Source organism: Phaethon lepturus, unplaced genomic scaffold (assembly GCF_000687285.1).
Source record: "Phaethon lepturus isolate BGI_N335 unplaced genomic scaffold, ASM68728v1 scaffold5410, whole genome shotgun sequence".
In the NCBI taxonomy this organism is placed as follows: Eukaryota; Metazoa; Chordata; class Aves; order Phaethontiformes; family Phaethontidae; genus Phaethon; species Phaethon lepturus.
The window spans coordinates 27,210-48,388 of record NW_010511043.1 but is presented as its reverse complement, the minus strand read 5'-3'; the positions used below and the strand labels follow the sequence as shown (position 1 = coordinate 48,388).

Sequence of the window (21,179 nt, the reverse complement as noted above, 5' to 3'; positions counted from 1 at the left end):
CAGCTTCTTGCCTGTCATGCCTGCTTATTGATACAGCACTAAGGGAAACATCCCTTCCTCTGTGAAAAAAATCACAATGAAACAAAGTAAAATTATCTTGGCAGAAGTCCCAGGATTAAAAAAGTAACTTTTTTGATCTGATGAAACACATACCGAACTGCAGTAAATTCAAGCCATCTCTCAATGCAATCCTACAGCTAATACAGAGAAACAGAAAAGAAAGCACTCACAGCTTTTCAAAGTTGCTAAAAAGAATGCTAATTCCAAGTAGTTTAAACGGCAGCACATTAAGTGAAAAAGATTCTGTTAACAGACCTTGTTATTACAAACAGTTTGCATTTGTTTTTTTCCTCTTTTGATCAAAATTCTTACAATCCTGGTATTTAGCTTTGCTCATCCTTCCACAGATCCGTCTATCCTTACAGCTCCTGTTTTCTTTGTACACTTAAAATCGAGATGCCACCAGAATTCGTTTAAAGTGCTTTAGAACTCCTTTATTTTGACATTTGCGCTCTTTGTTATCATAAACACCACTGAAAGTCACGGCAAAGAAAGTCACGGCAAAGAGCTGACACTTATTTCAAAATGTGAAACTATCACACCCTAAAATCGCTACTATCAAACAGGAAAAGGTAAGAGAGACTAGTGAGAGTGTACTGTTTTCTACTTTCTACCATATTCCTAGGAATATATTAAAGCTTGTTAGAAAGTCTAAAGTCCATAAATAGTTGCTGCTGGAAGGACAAAACTTACTGTTCAGTACATTCTCCAGTTTTTGCGTCATGGATCCTTCTACTTTTTCCGTTCCATCCGCTTCCAGTTTTTGATGGATTGCTGGAATAAAGTGTCTAGTTAAAATGCAGAACATTTTAATAGGTGGGAATCCATTACAACAAAGTGACACTTTAAAACATTTTTTAAATTAAAAATAAAGTGTTATTTTTCTTGTTAGATATAAAAAAATACAAACATGCTTCATGGCAGCAGAGTCTAACAGAGGACAGGGCTTAGAGCCAGACATTGCAGAATTTTAACCATTACTTTGACACAGATTTCTTGTATCTTCTTGAACAAGACACTAATGCTTAAGGAAAAAAATGTGGAGAGAATAAACCCAATTAGCTATCTTGCAGTACAAGTGTTAATTCAATTTAGTGTTTTGAAAAGCAAGTATCATTTAAGCACAAAATACTTTTGCTTTGTAAGGCAAAGTTTTTACACTGATCTCACTAAAAAGGAATTACCAATAATTAAAGGGTAGAAAGCGAGTCATGAGGAATCTGGATGCACCCAAAATCAAGTGCTAGAACACTGCCCTACCAGTTGTTTCCATATATAAAGATGCACTCTCAAAATACACAATTTAAGAGTATTGTGTAGCAACAGGCTGCATTAACCATTACACAGAAGCACCGTGATGCTCTTGCTCAAAACAAGATGAAAATGGAGGGGAGTTTGCCTTTTGTTTTTTTTTTTAAGATGCTTTTTTTTTTCCCTGTTCTAAAATGCCAAAAACTCCAATTCTTCTTTCTACGTGGTGATATTAATGCATGTTGAAATGCATAGTTTCAGCGTTAATTTGTTGTTTTATTACAATTTCTTTTTCAGGAAGGGACAGATTTACCAGCACAGCCTGACTACACTACACCACTCTGGAAATACAAACAGTGAATGGCGTGTAGACAGTCCTTTCTTCTACTACCCCTTTTACACAGCCTTCCTTCCCTCTTCTTCTCTCTTCAGTCCAACCAGCACGGATCAGTGTTTCTTTCTGCCTTTTTTTTTTTGTAGTATTCCTATAAATATATGCATATAGCATATATAAACCAATTATTTAAAAATATTATTTTCCTGACAAATTTTTAATCTGTTAACATATGTAAAATCTGCTCTATCAAATAGCCATCAGTTCCTGTTGCTTTAGATAAAATTAAAGCTTCCAAAACACCTTCTACTGCTTCCCACTGGTTCTCAGTAAAAAGAAGCGAAGCTAAGCTTGAAAACAGTGATGCTCAGTGCTTTGAAGAAAGCGAGTCACAATATATTTTAGTTCAAAACACAAATACAGTTTTGAAACCAGTCTCCCAATTGTCCCAGCTTATCTTGCTTTGGCTTGCATGGCCCTCAAGTGGATTCTTTTAAGATGAAACAAAACACTCCATGAGTATACCTAACCTGGTCCAGGAGGTACCTGGAATTCAATCCACTGGGTGATACTCGAGCTACTCTACAATACCACCCCAAACTGCATATAATGTGCACATAGACACGTCATTGACAACTGGTTTCCTTTACAATGTCATTCCAACTTGTCTGTGCTATGTAGATGCAAATTAAGAATGAGCAAACATGGACAGAAACTACCTTTAGTAAGGTAGCCCTGTGGCTTCAGCCCTACTGTAAGCAGTGACAGAGGGTGGCTATTCTGAAACAGGATGGCCCTTGATCGTCTCCAGCCTCCTTCAAAGAAGGAATTTTCATTGGGGGGGGAGGAAAGGGTGAGGAGAAGGTGTGTGGGATATTAAAATAAAAATTAAAAAAAAAAAAAGGGAGAAAATTCCATTATTCTCAAACATCTCAATTCGACCCTTCAATCCCTTGATCCTACACAAAGAATTTCAGGAAGCTTTGCTTTCTTGAAAATGCAAAGCCACCTCTTTATTTTTGTTACTAAAGTCATTGGGGGGGGGGAACCTAATGTAGCACACCGTATTCCTTAAGACAATCAACACTTAAATGAAATGAACTAGCAGATTCTTGCATATTTTAAAGAACAGAGGTGTATCTTAAAAGATGGTATATTGTTAACTGTAGCACATATGTCCACATATGATGTGGACACCACTTACAAGAATACCTCTACAATTTTATAACAAAAACATTAAAGGTTCTAACGGTATTATTCCATTTATATACATCAGTTCTGGTCATGAGCAGCCAATTCCTGTACTGCAATTAGTGTTACATACTAAAAGGCAAGTTCATCGGAACAGCAACCACAAGATAAGCAGATATTTTAAAACCAAGTACTACTGTAATGTTTTGAATTTAAATATTTTGAAATTGGTCTATGAAGCATACTTTTGAAAGATACTGTCTAAATGGATGTAGATAAAAAACTAAGTTACATATTGCCTCAAAGATTTTTAAAATTTAGTATTTTGGAACCATTCACTACATAGCATTAATTGCTGACCAAGTAACTATACTGTTAGTCCTGAAGGGGACACACCTAAGAATTTCCAAAACTGAGCTGTAACATCTAAACCCCTATCAAACCACCTTTTGTTGCCAATATATGTAAAACATGATGAAGACTTCCTTTAAGGTACAGAAAAAGAAGTTTTGAAAGAACATGATTTACCATATTAGCACTTTCAAAAATGTCAAGTCGTGAACTGTAGTTTTTAATTCTGAAGACAGCTTATTTAGAAATTGTATCATGATCAGTAACCAGTTCCTGAAAGTTATTTTAAAACACATTTTCTCCAAAGCAGTCCTATTTCTCATCTCCTTAGATAAGAATATACTACAGCAATACTATTCCCTCCTCTTCCTTTTAGAGGATGGAAGGTAACATTTTTTCACACTGTAGCATTTAAAGTTAGCATCTTAGCATAAAGTATTTGAGATTCTTAGTTTGAAAATAGTAGTGTTGTAAACCCAGGAAGAACGATATCATTAAGCCAATTCATAGGCATGTTCAGACAGAGAAAAAGATGTCAATGGGAAAAAAAATAAAAATAAAACAAGGCAATAAATTCCAGAAAGGTAGAAAGCACTGTGGCATACAGATAAAGGCATATTAAAGATATGTAACAGGTAGCATAAAACAGGAGGGATTTTTGGACCACTGTCTGAAATTAAGTATTTTAGGACATACTAAAAAAGTATAGACCTACCTAAGTTACTCTCTATACACACAAGAGAATTTGCTGCATTTCCTTCTACATGTTTAACACACTACTTTGTATACTGAAGCTATTTTTATACATGATATTCAGATTTAGCAGTAAGTGCATTCATATGTATACCGAAGTTGGGTTACAAAAAAAAAAAAATTTAAGTTTTCATAGTGAAAAGTGTTATGAAAAATGCTTTCTCAGAAAGTCTAAGCTTACTTTGTTTGCATCAACTGTCTCTGAGTTAGAAGTTTAGACAAGGAAAACCATATGCAGTCAAGAACAATACCTGTAGACCTAATCTGACTGGAAGGAATCTAGAGATACTCAAGTTATTCTTTTATCTTCAAGTGGGCCCTTCACTACAAGAAGGGTGCTGAGGTGCTGGAGCGTGTCCAGAGAAGGGCAACGAAGCTGGTGAGGGGGCTGGAGAACAAATCTTACAGGGAGCGGCTGAGGGAACTGGGGTTGTTCAGTCTGGAGAAGAGGAGGCTGAGGGGAGACCTTATCGCTCTCTACAGCTACCTGAAAGGGGGTTGTGGCAACGAGGGTGTTGGCCTCTTCTCCCAAGTAACTAGTGATAGGACGAGAGGAAATGGCCTCAAGTTGCGCCAGGGGAGGTTTAGATTGGATATTAGGAAAAATTTCTTAACCAAGAGGGTAGTCAGGCATTGGAACAGGCTGCCTAGGGAGGCTGGTGGAGTCGCCATCTCTGGAAGTGTTCAAAAAACACGTGGATGTGGCGCTTCAGGACATGGTTTAGGAGACATGGTGGTGCTGGATTAATGGTTGGACTTGATGATCTTGGAGGTCCTTTCCAACCTTGGTGATTCTGTGAAGTACTAAACCTATATAATGGTGGTATGGTGCTGTTTGGGACAATCCCCATTCTCTTGCACCCACATGCTTCCTTTTGCTGAATCTAGTAATCACATAGCTGCAGGGCAGCCATAGTGAGATATTTTGGTGGAAAACTAGCTCAGCAAGAGACTTTTCTTTATTGATCAGTAAGCTCATCTACACCTTGCCCCAGCTGCACCACTGCAATACAAGGGAAGAGGAAGGAGAACGTGGCCAAGGGCAGGTGGAAAGCCAGCCTCCACCTCTCACAGCAGCCAGCAGTTAAGATTAACTTCCAATGCAACTGCATACCCTCAACTCATCACTGGCTGCAGTAAGAAGAGCACAGAGAAAATTTTAGGTCTTCGAAGGCCTGAAGTAAAGGATGGACAGGATTTTTTTGCCTGAATCAGTCACCCTGGACTTACCCAAAGCAAACTATGCAAGTTGGAACAGCAGTTGGAAATCTAGGAGAGCCTGTTCACCACTATTTAGGAGTTTTAGTGTAAGAAGCATACAATAAATAAAGATGAGAAGAAGCTAGATCTATATGCTTCAACTAAGGCCAGAAAATTAACTGTATTTTGTATCATCTTTGCCATGAAGTGTTTAAGTTTCCCAGCTAAGTCAGAATATTTAAAGACTGGCAAACTTCAGAGCTGCAGTGAGACACTAACTAATAATAGTGAAGAGACTAAGTTTAGAGCTCACTCTCTAAACTGTGACTAAATACATCACAATTGGTTATTTTTGGTCAAAACACATGCAAAAAAGTTCAGTCTGGCAAATAAGCCATAGTACAGGCTTTGTAGTAAAATAAACTGCAATTAATTCATTGCTGCTTGTGTTAAAAAATTTTATTTAATCTAAAGAAGGATATGGTTTTCTACTTGGCAACTGTATATCTAACAAATTAAACAACACTTGCTAGGATCATGCAGTTTTTGACTTGCAAATTTCATTCTTGATTTCCTCTTTAGACATTTTTTAAACATATTTTGAGATAGGCACCAAGAGTGATATTCTCAGAACTTCCTCAGCCTAACTCAACTCAGAGCAACATTGATGCAAGTTTTCTACCATTTTCTGATTAAAAGACTGCTACAAATGCATTTGGTATATCTGAAAATCTTACCTATTTCCACAAAAACAGGGTTAAAAAAAAGTACCTGAAATGGATCAAACTTTGTAGTCAGATGCAGAAAATAAGAGGGGAAATTAAAAAAAAAAAAAACAAAAAAAAAAAAAACAAAAAAAAGGAATGACTGACTCAGCAAAGTATTTCTGAAGATCCAATGTGGTAATTAAAAATAACTTGGCACCAAAGCACAGTAATGGAGGGATGAAGAACACCTGTTAATATGCTGCAAGGATTCACACCGATGTTTGAATGAAAATACCTTTTGTTCCCCTTATTGACAGATCAACAATTTTCTGTAATTTGAATAAAACATAGGAAGGTTATTGATGCGGACAGCACTCCTATGTAGGGTAAAAACTCTTCTGAAGGGGTTCAACAGGAATGTGGAGCTGTATGTAATGAGCAAAGCAATACATAAAGACAGCATGTCATGAACAGAGCTGGTAATACATTACACCACGAAAACCTAAAAAACCTTGAAGTTTATTACTATAGCCAATAGTCAATACTGCTACGTTTTTTTTGTTTGTTTTTATTCCCCATGAGGTATCTAGATATTTTTGAAAATTCCATGCCAAACTTGGCTTTTTGGTAAACATTGCTAATCCAAGTAAAAATTACAAAATATTGAAGTATATATAGTATTATCTTTAATTGCCTTTTTGTGTTTTGTTTCTCCAGCATTCACTTTTTCAAGATTGCTTACCCAGCACAGTGACAAAAATCAAAGAAAATGGACTTAAAATGATAAAGAAAAAAAAAATTAAGACACAGTGCTAGGAGGGGAGGTTTTACGGAAATAAGGGACCAAAAACTGTAGTCTAGCAACATTGTGAGGCCTGATAACTTGGTTTCCACATAGGTTTATACTTCAGCAAGCGTGACATTTCTAGACAAGGCTCAGACAGGAAAATAAAATTTATTATTCTGCTTACGGATCCACTAAAAATTCCAGGACTGGACCCAGGCCTTTGCACGATACTTCAGAATTTTAGTGTATGGGAAATGTTATTCTCTGTTTACCAACACAGTGCTAACCTTCTGGATCTATGCAAGCTAATGGTAGAAATAAAAGCAGCTTTTAAATGTAGCATGCATTTTAAAAGTGGTAGGGAAATAAAAAAGGAATGATGTAACATGAAATTAAGCTCATTTTATCGCTTGTAGGTCAAGTCCGGCTCAAATTTAATTGTAGGTATTTTTTTGTACGCTTGTTATCAACTGCAATATACGCTATTTGAAAACTGCAGTTGGAAAACTACTCTTTCTTTTTGATGCCTTCCTATTTTCCAAATGCAAACAAAAAAATCTAGCTTACCTGAAAAACACAAATTCATAAAACATGACAGCCACAGAGTAGCTAAAGGCTACCATGACTGTATCCATTTGGAGAAATTCTGCTAGCAATTAGCTTACATCTCTAAAACAATTGCTGATTTAAAAGAAGCTCTTTCAGCAGTCAGCATAAAACCAGGTATAGGCTTGGGCATAGAAATTTCACTATTTCACGCTTTTTCAAATCAGACCATTTCTTGTTTGAGACACTGAACAAAACATCCCCTAGACAATGCTATGCTAGAACCTGCATGAAAGGGAAGTTTGAGCCTTTTATCAATCATGATCACATAACTTCTGCTATTTTAGAGTTGCACTAAGATAATAATTGGTCTGCTACAGAAATTGATCGTAGACATTGCATGAAGTGAATGCATCCACCTGAGACTAAACTACCTACCACCACTTACATACTCTACCGGCACTCCTCTGTCAGATCCTCTCGGCGCACATTGCTCTTTGCAATGGCCGCCTTGTTATCTAGCACTGAAAGATGAGAATACAAGTTTTCAACAATCAAACTTAAATCAGCAGCCTATTTTTTCACTGTACATATGCAAGAAGGCCCATAAGCATAAGGACAAAATACGTAGTGATGATAATGCAATTGCTTCTTACTCAGTTTTTGTGTACAAGTGTAGCGTAAGGATACCTCAAGCCTTCAGACGAGCATCCACTTGGAAAGCTAGACAACAAACTTAGAGCACATCAGTTATTGCTTCAAGACTACTTGGAGGCACAATCTCAGTTCTTAAACTGAAATAATCCAACTTGCATATACCGTGGGCACATATACCCATGTAAGCTGTTGCTCTGAAGCGACTGATATGCTGTTAGATACATGCCTGATGCCTGCAGCATATTAGTTTATCCTTGCCAGCTTGTTTCCATGGTCCTGTTCTTTCTTAACCTCTATAAGTTACCATATTGAAAATTACTAGCTATAATAGCAAGCTGTTCTTACCCTGCAAAGTCTATATTCTATCACTTGAAGTGGGATGAGGAAGATAATAGACACACACCACACAGAGCTATTCTAGCCATTTCGGGTCAGCTGCATAACATATGTTTGAATTTGATTTACCCAAATCCATATGTTTAATAAAAAGTCATACTATTTGGGAAAATGTAGATGAGACCAAAGTAAAGCAAAACTGTGAATTAGATATGTTACAAAACAGGAATGTGACAACACCACCACCTGGTATAATAGTCTGATGCTGTACTACCTAGCAAGAAGTCATGGACTAGCATTGCATTGGACAAACAGAAAACAAGACAAAAGAGAGTGAACTGAGATAAGAGCTAGCAATGTAAAACCACTTCAAAGTTAGTCAGTCATCAGTCTAGTTTGCAAACAGAATCACTAATGAAAAACTGGCTGTATGTACTCTCTTTAAACTCAAACACGACATAACTCCTCAAAAGCCAGAAGCAAAGGGACACTTATGACACACAAGCATCAGTTTTTAGCTTCTCAGATTCCCAGTCTGACTCTGAATTGAATACAGATCTAGTGGTTTCTTTTGTTTTAGTTTCAGAAAAAATGGCAACAGAATACGCTTATTGATACCGAATCAGATCCTGGATCACTGGCATGCTCAGCCTAGAATGCATCTTAAGGGATGAAGTGTAAAAATATCCTATAGGGAGTTGGGGGAAACCACAACAAAACACCCACAAAAATTCCCCACCAAACAAAAATAACTAAAAAGCCAGGCATTGACCAGATATAGGATCATTTCAGCCAGGTAAACACTGTCCTAGCATGTGTATTAAGTAAGGTATTAGACAAAAGGCCAACTACAGTTGAAGTTCCCCATCATACTGGCATTCCTATCGGCCACACAGGCGAACAGCAGTGGAAAGGGAAAAAAAGAATAGTGCTGTAATAGCCAGCAGTGCTTCCTTTGTATAGATTTTTTTTTCTGAAAATCATGTAAAAATGTGTTGGCAGTTGTAACTACACAAGAAGAACTGCTGCCATTTCCAACTAGAGAGTCAAATCTAAAAATCTCAAATTTGTTCAATATATCTGTGTTTCAAGGACAACACACCATCTTCTTTACTTGCCAATATGGATGTCATACTTGCATGGTTTTGCTAATTGAGCAACTGAAGCGGTCATTTCCCTATTTTTTTCCTTTCACTTAAATAAAAAGAAACTCTGCAGCCTAAGGCTCTTTGTAAACAGCACTTCTGAAAAAGTATATTCAGAGTAAATCAATTTTCCAGCTTTCCAAAGACTTCTGTGCGGGACATAACTTGTTCATGAGAATAAAACATGACTTGTCTACAAGCGTATAAACAGCAGCCCTTTTAGGAATGCTACTTTCTAGGTTGCAATTAAAATTATGGGAAATAAATCAGCTGAACTCCCCAACGCTGACAAGCGGGTCAAGTTGAGGTGAGCCCAGTTCCCTTCAGCTCGGTTTACAGCTCCCTTCAGCTGACGAAACAAACTTCCTGTTGAACATCTCCTCTGCAGAAAAGTCACTGTCAAACTGTCAGCCAAGCTAATGGGCAGAGAGACTCGAGGATCTGATAAGGCAATTCTATTTTCCAAGAAATTAAACCAAACAAGCAAGGGTTCTGTCCTATCTGACCTCTTATTTTCTCTAGTAAACAGTTTCTAAGTCACAAAGTACAATAAATATTTAGAGATAACTTTTTATGGTTTTTGTTGCTTGTGAAAATATTAATACTCATTTAAATGTGTGGTACATTCTGATAGCACACTTAAGATCAGACTGATTGTACTGATCCCAGGTAATGAAAAAAGCTGCACCGTAAGTGGTAATTCAGGATTTCCCAGATCAAGTTCATACATTTGAAACAAACATTGTTAAAAGTGTGTGAGTTAAAAAAAAGCAGGTATAAACAGATGTGCAAATAGATGAGTATCTAGTACGTGGTAAAGCAAGTGTTATACCTCTTAAAGTGAGCCTTGAACAAAAAGTAACAGCCTGTACCAATTTAGGGAGACCTAGGAGAAATAACTATACACAGATAGCTCTGCTCTACAACAACAATGGAACAGACCTACTGTTTATAAAGCACTGGGTTTAGAAGTTGTGTTCTAGAATATCTGGCAGGGAAAACTGAGAGCATAAATTTTTGCCCATCAACAAATGCATTACATTTTAGAAATCTTCCCATAGGAAGTGAATAAAAAAAAAAAACAAACCATAATGAAGCAGCTCACAAAATTTAAATCATATTGGAAGACAGTATTCAATAATGATTTTCCTTTTCATCTGTAACAGTTGTATGCCCAGCATCAAATACTGAAAGTTTCAGAACCAAGACAATGTCCCTGAGAGTTTGTGCTGAAACAATCTTTCAGCTTTCAAATAAAAACTATTCTGCATGTAGCTTTGCTTAAATGCAGACAAATTCTAGTTGCACCTTTTTAAAGGAGAAAGTAAGACATACAAATTCACCTTTAGATGTCTAAGTATAGAAAAGTGACATTGTATCGCCTTGCACAGACACTATAAATGGGATATTTAATGTTCTTCTGTTAAAGAGTTTGACCTTTGTAATTTCATGCCTAAGAAATAATGGGGTTTTTGTTTGGGTTTTTGTTTGCTTTTGGTTTGGGGTTTTGTTTTGGTTTTTTAATTTTGCATCTGGGCTCTTTCTCTAGAACAATGCTAATAATGCTTACACTTAATTCTTGTAATCTTTACTTTGAGAAAACTGTAGGGATCAAATGTTCTGAAGAAAAGCTTTGACATCTGGCAGGAGGGCTGGATGATGGTATCAAAGTTATCCTTTTTTTCTTGCTGCTACTGGAAGCCTCTCCACATCCAACTTAGCTGATGATTGTACCTATCACAGGTTCAAGTCTTTCAAAAGTTATGCAATTTTTCTAGCTACACTCCCTCAAAAATATTCTGCATGAGGGGGAAGAAAGGGCAAATAAGCAGTTCTGCATTACAATGCTGAAATTCATAGGGTTGGTATTTTTTTGACAGAAAAGAACCAAAAAAATCTTCTGCACGTGCATTTAATAGGAAATTTCAACAGAAAAATACATATTAAAATGCTATAGAAGGCAGCTGTGATCTGTGCTGCTCATTAAGGATTAGGTTTCAGAATTTAAAAACTAAATATTGTATTGATAAGTCCCTTGAACACCAGTGTTACAGCTCTGAATTTATAAGAGATTAAGTCTTCAAGTCTCTAATTTTCTTCTAGAACAGCATAAACGCCACTCCTTCTTAGTACTATTTTAATTCACTGTTTATAACAACTCAAGCAACAAGTCTGCTTCCTTTCGAACACTTAAGGGGGATCACTGGAAGACAAAAACAAGCCATGTTGGTTACAGATGAAAAATGGCACCAAGAACCACAGGAGTCATCCCAACTTTTGAGTTCATAATTTATCTAAAAGACCGCACTGATAAACTCTAATTTTAGGTAAAAATAACACTCTGATACAGACAAGAGATTAAAAACAGTATTACAGCTATTATCATTTTTTTTAATTAAGAACATAGTATTTAGTGAAACAAACTAGTTTGTTTTCCCTATCATTATTTTATTAATTTTTTTTTACATTCCTACTAGCTCTCTGAGCTCTTCATTTATCAGGGTATCAGTCTGCCAAGGCAAAAAGCCTACACTTTAACAGAAGGGGCAAGAGAAAAATCACTCAGTTGTGTTCAGTCTTTCTAAAACCTCACAAAATTTATGGTCTGCATTAGCTTTCTGTAAATCCTTCTAAGTCTTTGCTGGTCACAAAAGTAATCTTACACGATAACACAGATGTCCGCCAGCACTACTTTTTATCCATAGCAGTAACCATTTGGAAACAGAACTCGATATCTTTTTGGAGTATTTAATACTCTATATGCAAAGCAGATTTGGTTGTGAAAAACAAGTCATTTTTCCATACTTGTTCAGGATTATTTTGGATTTTGAACTATTTAAGAAAAAAATTAAGATTCCAACATTTTTGAAGACTATTTAAGACTTACAAAGAAATAGCCTATTAGCATTTTTCCTACCATTTAATAAAAACTCAGCTTAAAAAGAAGTTTAAGAATGACAAATACTGATTGTTATTGATTCTTCTTAGCGCCTCTTCCCACGACTACCACCACATTCTTTAGTATTTCCACTAAATCCTTTAATACTTCTCTTCTCTTATTGAACCTATCTAGATTTCGGCCAAGGTTTTCCAAAACTCATTAGTAATAGGTCAGTTCTGCGTGGGGGAATAAAGATCTTTATGAGTTAAGATTCTTCACGGGAAGAATCTTCAAGATGGCTCAAGAAGAGGTCTTCCCTACCGAAGCATGTATGTTCACATTTGTGGAAAAAGTTCTCCTCTTAAAAACTACCAAATTAGGCAGGCAGCCAAAAGCTATCAACCAGTTTTGAAAATGCTGTCATCTGAAGGGCAGTCACAAGTCAATCTGCCTAGTGCAGGAATACAGGTGGATCATCATTTGGTGCCATCTTTTGCAAATATACCACAACAATCAGCTAGCCAGTCCCAGCTTGTGACCAACATAATACAGATTTTTGGGCTCATTATACACTTTTAGAAGAGACTGCAGAGAAAAACAGTATTTTTAAAAATTAACTTCAACCATACGTACAGATATTGTCTTTTCTTTTATACTGTATTTATTACGTGTAAGGCATCTTTACCTGACAGAGCATCTTGTGCTTCAAAAAATGTGCTGAGACCTCCTTTCACATAAGCTAGACTCCCCTCATTTTTCTTATTGGCTTGTTTCTTCAAATTCACAACAGCTGTTTTGAGCTGATCAAAACTGAAAACAAACAAGAAAACCCCTGTGACATTCAAACAACAAATAAGGTCAGCTAATGAATAAATAGAACAAACTAATTGGAAAATAAAGCCTGCTGCTTTTGCAAGAATTATTAAGGACTGAGTAATTGCTAACAAGTGTGCTTCTCAATAATGACAATTTACTCCTAGTCCGAACAGTTTTTGGGTTTTTTTAATCCTAAATGGAGGGCTCCTATCACTTATCATGGAATAGACCTCTTTATGATACACCGTTGTCAAGAAATTTCTTCTAAACATGCAATATTGCTCTTAGTTAACTGTCTGCATTACATTAAATAGGTGATAGTACAGTTTACTACGCAGTACACTAGATTAACTACTGGGATCTTGGAAGTCTCATTAATAATGACATTTGATATCACTCTGCAGCTTTAGTTCACAACCCTTTTTCAATTTCAGTGTCTGAATTCCCTCAATATTTTTATGTTGGTTTGGACATACAGTTCAGAATTGAACACAGTATTAGTGCAAAAATACAGAAAAGCTGAACAGTTTCCTGCTTTATGAAAGTATGCATTTTATATGTAGTGTACTTAATTGTTTTTGAAAGAGACTTCATAGGGGAATATTAATCGCCAACTCATCATTGTTTTTTGTATGGTTTCTTTTTATCTTATTTTCTTAATATTTCTAGGTTATTGCCAGTTTACATTTGATTTCACAATTTCATTTTTTGCAAGCAGCTGCAATTATTTTAGAAGTCTTATGTTGTGACTAATTCTTCATTGCTTGCATATAATTTTTTCGTTGAGGATGATGAATAGGATCTCAGTAGTTATGCTACTGGATTCATTATAAAAGCACTATCGTGAACAAGCTCAGAAATACAAATATAACACATGATACGATTTTAATCCTTAAAGTCTTTTCTCTTACCTGCAGGCCAAAGCCATCTCCCTAATACAAAAGACTCAAACAAAAAAAACCGCACTATACTTCAGTGAGGAGAGGGAAATAATGAAGCAAGGAAATTAAGACATAAGGCAATTCCACCAATACTCCTCCCCATTTTAAACAGTGGTAGAAAAAGACACATTAAGAGAAAAAACCAAACTTTATCCCAGGCAGTGAGGAGGCTATCACCACCTGCTGGGTGGTGATAAAAAACACACTGTTGCACTTACAGGCATTTTTCTTTTTATACTGATGATGTCACAACATTTTGCTTTATTTCCTGTTTCCATCTGCTGGACAGAAATCACATTACTCAATAGCTGAATGGGTCTACCCGGGCACACAAGAATTACTTACCAGCAGTATTTTTAAACTAACAAAAATCTGTACAGTTCTTTTTTTAAGCACTGTTTCATGTTATCTGATGATCTAATAGTATGTCTAAATAGTTTATTTATATTTGTCAGGATATTGCCGGGGTAAAAAAAAAAAAAAAAAGAAAAAAAAGAAAAAAGACAAAAATATGTTATTTTGATTGCTTAAAATGAATTTCCTTCAAGGAAAAAACAGATATAAGCTAACCAAAACATCAGTGCACCACACATTTAGCACTCCCAGTACCTGAGGTTACGTACAGGACAAGAACTAAACCATTGCTGTGTGTTTCTGGAAAAAACAGCACAAATTATATGGGGCAGAAAATTCTACAATCCCAGAATATTTCTAAGACTACACATTCTGAAGTGGGAAGAAAAAAAAAAAACAAAACAGCTTTGTTTCTTCTTTATTTAAAAAGCTATTTATAATTAGATTCAAAACATGACTGTATTCACCCTACCCTTTGAGAGATTCTTCCTGTTGTATTTTACACAGCTTTTGTACCTTCAGCACTAAGATTTAGATTTTATAACCTAATATAACCTGAATTAATACACAAAACCCCAACCTTTATTTAAAATCAAAAATTAATACTTTTTATTCCTACTGGACTGAGGGGACTATGATTTGAAACTGTTGACATGCAAACACAAACCAATGCAAGTTGTTGTTGTTTTTTTTTTTTTCCCCACAAGAAAGATTAAGAACTTAAGCTGATACTAGACAAGGTGTTAAAAATGTTTTTTCTTAATAGAAAGCTTCAAATTTACATAAGAATTGACTTTCAGGTACTGACCCATTGGCATAGTGCAAGTTAAAAAGGGGCCATACAAGCTACTGTAATTATTTAAGTTATCAATTCATAGTACTGATGACCAGAGAAATCGGTGTTTTTACTGACACCTTGTCATATTAGAGATATAACCATGACATTATGGTGTTGCTCATATTACACGGTGATTCCGATTTAAAAACCAAAAAAGTCATTTAATCAGTTCTAAGTTATTTAATTCATTTTCTAGATCTACAGCATCCTTAAATGTACCTAAGCCATCTATGACAGACAGCTGTCAATTCAAATCTCAGCACTCTCCAGTGATGGTGATTCTGCAGCTTTGCAAGTTACACTGTCCCAGGGCTTAAGCAATCTAATACTGTTTTTAATCTGCATCTAACCTAAATCTCTCTTGTTGCAAACTGAGACAGCTTGTTCTATTCTTGGTAAACCAAGAACAATTGATGGCTATCCTTGAACTGCCCACTACATATTTCAGAACATGCGTTCTGTATTATTTTGTTTCTTTTCTAAAAGTACCTAATTCAAGCTGCATACCCACAGATATTTATACGGTCCTATTTTTGTGGCTCAGCTCTCATATCCTTCTTAAAGCAGTGGCCAAACCTGGGCAGAGCACTTCAACTGCAGCTTTAATAATACCAAGCAGAACAATTGTCCCCGTATCTTACATAACACAGTCTTGCTGATAGACCCCAGAAGATGATTTGTACTAGACAGCCAACTGGCATTTATGGCATGTTACAGGCACCAGATTGGCTGCTGTACTACTGCTGCCCAACGCCAGGTGTGTACTCTGCTGCTTGCCGGCCCCACATCCCTGGCCTTGCACTCAACAAGGCTCTAGCCTTCCGCTCAACTATTTCATGATTGCTACAGCCAAGGCTGACACTGCTTATCCTGTCCCCTGCCTTGCCTTGACTGCAAGAATCAGATTTAGGAAAGCAGCACCCCTGATTGCCCACCTAGCAGCTATGTTTGAAGTCATTTCCAGAACTCTCCACAAGGCCTCTGGATTGCTGCCCTTCCTGTAAATATCAGAGAGGTTAAAGTCTTACATAGGAACCAGGGTCTGCTCTCTGGAGACCTCCTCAAGTTGCTTAAAGAAGATTTTGTTCACTTCCTCATCCCACTGCGATGGTCACCTTTTCCAGCCTCTTGAACAAGCTCTCAACCATTCTGCTACCTGATCCATAAGAGGGACCATTTATTTATTCAAGCTGTTGCTTCACACAAGGTCAAGTCCCTCTGTTCTTTCCTGGCTATCTTTCTCAGGCGGCCTCTTCCTATCCATCACAGAACACCAGGCACATGAGCTATCCCACTTTATTCCAGTGATATGCTTGTTTAATCCCACCTGGGAGCTCTGGCTCCTCTTACTTGTTTCCCAGGCTGCATGTGAGTGTGTAAAGGCATTTGAGGTTAGATCCTTCCAATTGCTTTTGTAAGTCCCAACAGTACTTTCAATGCCACCACTGAACCACACAGATAGCACTCTATCTCTTTATTTAACTGCAAGCCTTTATGACCATCTCTTGATTTTCCTAACTTGAAGACCTTGTCACCAAAGTGCAAACCTGCTGGCAAAGATGCTCCTGCCCCACTTTCAGATGAATCCCATTTCTCACTAGCAGTCCTTGTTCTTTAGCAATGGATCCATGGCTACAGAAGTATAAAACGCTGCCTTTGAAACCAGTGGTACAGCCATCTGTGAACCTACAGGATGCATCTACTGCCACCTGAAGCTTTCCCCTTCACCTGTAAATCAAAGGGATGGGCTCCCATGTTCTTCACTTTTGTCCCCTAGGCTCTGCAGTCATTCTTCATCTGTTCTACACCTCTCTTGGCAATGTCACTGGTGCCCACATGTATGAGCAACAAAATGGTAACAGTCCAAGGGCCAAACATAAAGAAAATTTCTTAACAACAGGTACATCAAAAGCTGTTTGTTCGTTCTCACTCTATTATCCCCTCGCCTTTTTTAAAAATCTGATGATGCCCAAAGTTATCAGATTGTGATAGGTAGAATTCATTTTGAATCAGTCCTCTTCTAGTTACTTGATTTCAAAAGGTGCTGTCATTATGTATGATTGGATAATAATGTTCTCTTGCTGTTGTTTTGGCTCTTCAATCAACCATCACTTTGAGAGGAAATTAAAATATTTCCCAAGTAGATTAATGGCTATTTCTGGAGCTCCTAACCCCTCACCCCCCCAAACAACCAAAACACCCTCACACCTGTTTCTACCATTAGATAACAAAAAAAATTAAATAAATTTGCAAAGTGGTATTTCCCTTCAAAATGCTAATCAGAATACCCAGCTGAAAAAAGGGCTCATCATCTCTATCAAAAACGGCTTCCAGTATTATCCGAACACTTACATGCATTCATGTAAGTACATAGCATGAGCTAGAGTTAAAAATGAAGATGTTAATGGTCAAGATTTTAAGATATTTACCTCAAAGATCTTACTCGTCCAACTTCTTTTACTATAGCATTTTCCACAAGAGTTAACTAAAAGGTAACTGATATTATTAACAATTTTACTCTTAGTCTGTTCAGTGCCCTTATCCTGAGCCTGTAGTCACGACTCAAGTTAACACCTGGAGTTTCTTCTCAAGGCCATGCTGCCTAACTTCCTGATTCATAAGGGGCTTTAGCCTGAAGCAAGACAACTTCCATCTGACACTGGGGACAAAAAAAGGGAGGGGTAAGCATAAGTTAGGTCTGGTTAAAAATGAAGTTTTCCTCATAACCACATTGAGCAAACTGGTTGATTCAAGTTTCTAGCCAAGCAGAAACACCACAGCCACTAGAGACTACAGATGTATTACTGTAAACATCAATCACCAATGACACATCTATTGTAAAATGAAATAACAACAAGTGACTTGCCTTTAAAACAATTATTTATAAGATAGCAACAAACCTGGTTGTTGAATGATTCTCAATCAGGTACCAGGCAGCAGAAAAGTTTTCACTAGTGAAATCAGCACTCATCCCAGGAAACAGTGCCTCTAAATCTTTTTGAGGAAATCTGCCTCTGAAAAATGAATATTCATTTCTTCAGTGAGACATATTCTGGTGAACAGTTTACAATTAAAAGTGTCACATAAAAAACCCAAAAACCAAATTATGTTCTAACAAGATGTAAATTTAAACTTGTATCTCACCGTGAAATTAAATCTGGTATTACAGACACATGTAGTATGACTGGGAAAGAAAAGATTGAAATCTAATCTAAGCAAAACTAATTTACCATTTTGATTTCATCATTACACATATGACAGAAATGTTGCCTGTACAAAATGCTTCTAAAGAAAGAGAACTGCTGCCTTCAGAAAATGTGACTAAACAGACTCACCATGATATTACTAATGTTCAAATGCAGGACCACTAACACTGAACGTACTCAAAGTCAACTCTACCTTTTAAACAGGAAAAGCCAAGTAAATAAGAGGGAATATTCTCTATAAGCCATGAACCAGTATCTATCTAACTTTAAAACAACAGGACATCACGAGGTTGACAACTTGTAAGTGATCTTGTACCATCATTGCCTATTGGTCCATGTGCAGCAGAAGTCCCATGGAAACATGACGGAAGATATACAGAGCATACTTCCATTATATACAAACACTTAAAGAAATCCTGACTTAAAGTCATCCTCTTGCAAAACAGAATACACTTGTGTACTGTCTGTTCATAGTACACACAACATAAGGGAAAAGTGGGCATGTCTTGAGTGAGAAACAGCATGCTTGCTTTGTTTTTATTCAGTCTTACAATGCATAAAGAGAGCATGTGAGCTAACTCCTCGTGAAAACAGTTTCTCTACAACAGTATTTTTGAAACTACAACTAGCTTCTAAAGACAGTCATAGAGAAAATGTATTCCATTTATTAAGTCAGGGTAATAAAAATATTTAAAGCACTTTTTGATGAAAACATGATAAACTTCATCCCTCCGTCCAGACACACACTTAACACTTGGCCATATTTATTCCACCATGCACTCTCAGTACATCACCAGGTGCACTCACCACTGTATTCTTTACCACCAGTTGCCACCCATCTTCAGAAACTAATCATGGCAAACAAGTTTACTTTTGGTCAGCGCTGAATTGGTCAGGCAGTTGGACTAGATGATCAATGTAGATCCCTTCCACTGAAATATTCTATTCTAAAAAATTACTATGTCATTTTTGGATCACAACGTCAAACTCAAGTGTCAGTAAAATCCTCCTCTGATGCTCACAAGCTAGGTGAACTCTGCTATACAAAGTACACTGTAGACAAATGCAAACTTGCCGTACTTTACATTTGAGACCAAACTTGGGTGGGGTAGCAATCCAGAGTCAGCTATTGGAATTACATTTAATACATGTGAAAAGGCATTTGAACGGAGATGAAAGCAGCAATTTGTTTTGTTTTTTCTGTAATCTAAACATATTTCAAGATAGCTAAAGCTGGTTTTATTACAAAAAGCAAAACAGCAGATTAAGTGAAGCAAATATTCACAATACGCAAAGGCAGGCGTATTAAAAAGTCCAATTATATAGAAACAAGAGTTCTTTTCTGTAGGTTTCTACTCACATCCAAATGGCCACTAGCACCAGCAGATATAAAGGACCTACGTACATAATGACACAACACAGAAGTCTTTCATCAGTAGCACCTGAATACAGCAGGGGAATGAAACAATACTTTCTAAAAACAAGCAAAAAAATCAAATGATGCAAGGAAAAGTGATGACAGATACGAAAAGTAAAGAGACAGGGAAAATAGTGTGAGAAACAAATGTGGCAACTAAAAATGAAGGTGACAGCATTTCTCTGTGTTCAATGAAAAAGTGATAACGTTAATATAAAAATTTATAAACATAAGTAGTGAGATTCAGGATTATCAGTGACCTTGAATTTCACAAATGCCAGTTAGTTAGCAGAAAATGCTGACAGATTCAAGAAGAAGAAAGTTTCAGTTTCTCCTTCCTTTAAAGACATTTTAAGATATCTTACTTTTCATTTGAAGTGGTCAGAAGTGCCCAGTAGGCACATGAATTTGCAGGACAGTACTTCACATGTGATACATCGCACGGCTGTCCAAAAAAGCTTTAATATTAAATCTATGCATTGTGGCATCTTTGCGGTCAACTACATTTTTAAACTCTAAAACCAAAAACAATTTAAAAAAACACCCTTTCAGTTACCTCAAAAGAGACTCAGACCTTCAGTGCAAGCACTATATAAGTGCATGCACACAATACAGAAGCAGATTTTTGTTCATATTTTTCAGAACTTCAATGTATTTTCTCAGAAGCCAAAAGAAACAGATATAACAGAAAAAGCACAGACACTCAACAAATATACCATACTAAATGCTACTTATTATTGCAAGATTGTAAGACATATGCGTGACAGTTTAAGCTTATGTATAAGCTATAAAATTCCTAAGGAAAAAACCCTATTTTTTATATATATTGAGATAAAGACCAATAATTTAGCTAGGTATGTGATGAATTCCTGCAAATGAGTTTTGCCCATAGACAGTGGGACAGAAATGAAGGGGTTTTTTTCAATTTGATGTTTGACTACTTTGAAAAATTATTAGGAGCTTTTTTCCCCAGCAGATGTGTTTCTGCAGAACCATAAATTAGCAATGCGTTTATGGATGCTTTTATCTGTGCGGACATATTTTAGACATAGTCACAACAGAGTAGAAACATGAATGTGAATGTGTGCGGTATGTTAACAATGTCATACTCTATGGTGTAGTATCCTTATTTTTATCATAAATTTTACCAGTAGTTTTTTCCACTAACAGATATGGGGAGCTTGGAATGACTTGCTACAGCTGTCTTCACAACAAAGCAGCTCACTAAAAAGTTCAAACTGAAAGCAACTGTATTTCTAAAATGTCTGGCTAGATGCATCTACAAAGAGACCGACTCCACATACACACAAGTTTGTTTCATTAACTTCCATTAGTAAATTAAATAAGTAAGTCCTTGGAAGTTGTTCTCATGAAAACTTGCTTGTCGTTTACTTATAAACAAGCACAT

The 21,179-nt window shown here is 36.5% G+C and overlaps 1 protein-coding gene across 1 annotated transcript in view; it reads right to left on the bottom strand.

The window, feature by feature from the left end:
• EXOC2 (exocyst complex component 2) overlaps window positions 1-21,179 on the bottom strand; it is a 119,480-nt gene that overhangs the window by 85,019 nt on the left and 13,282 nt on the right. The window contains exons 4-6 of the mRNA XM_010282527.1: window positions 18,049-18,162; window positions 12,885-13,009; window positions 754-834 (exon numbers count right to left, since the gene is read on the bottom strand). Coding sequence (XP_010280829.1) covers window positions 754-834; window positions 12,885-13,009; window positions 18,049-18,162 — 320 coding nt within the window. The remainder of the gene's footprint in view (window positions 1-753; window positions 835-12,884; window positions 13,010-18,048; window positions 18,163-21,179) is intronic.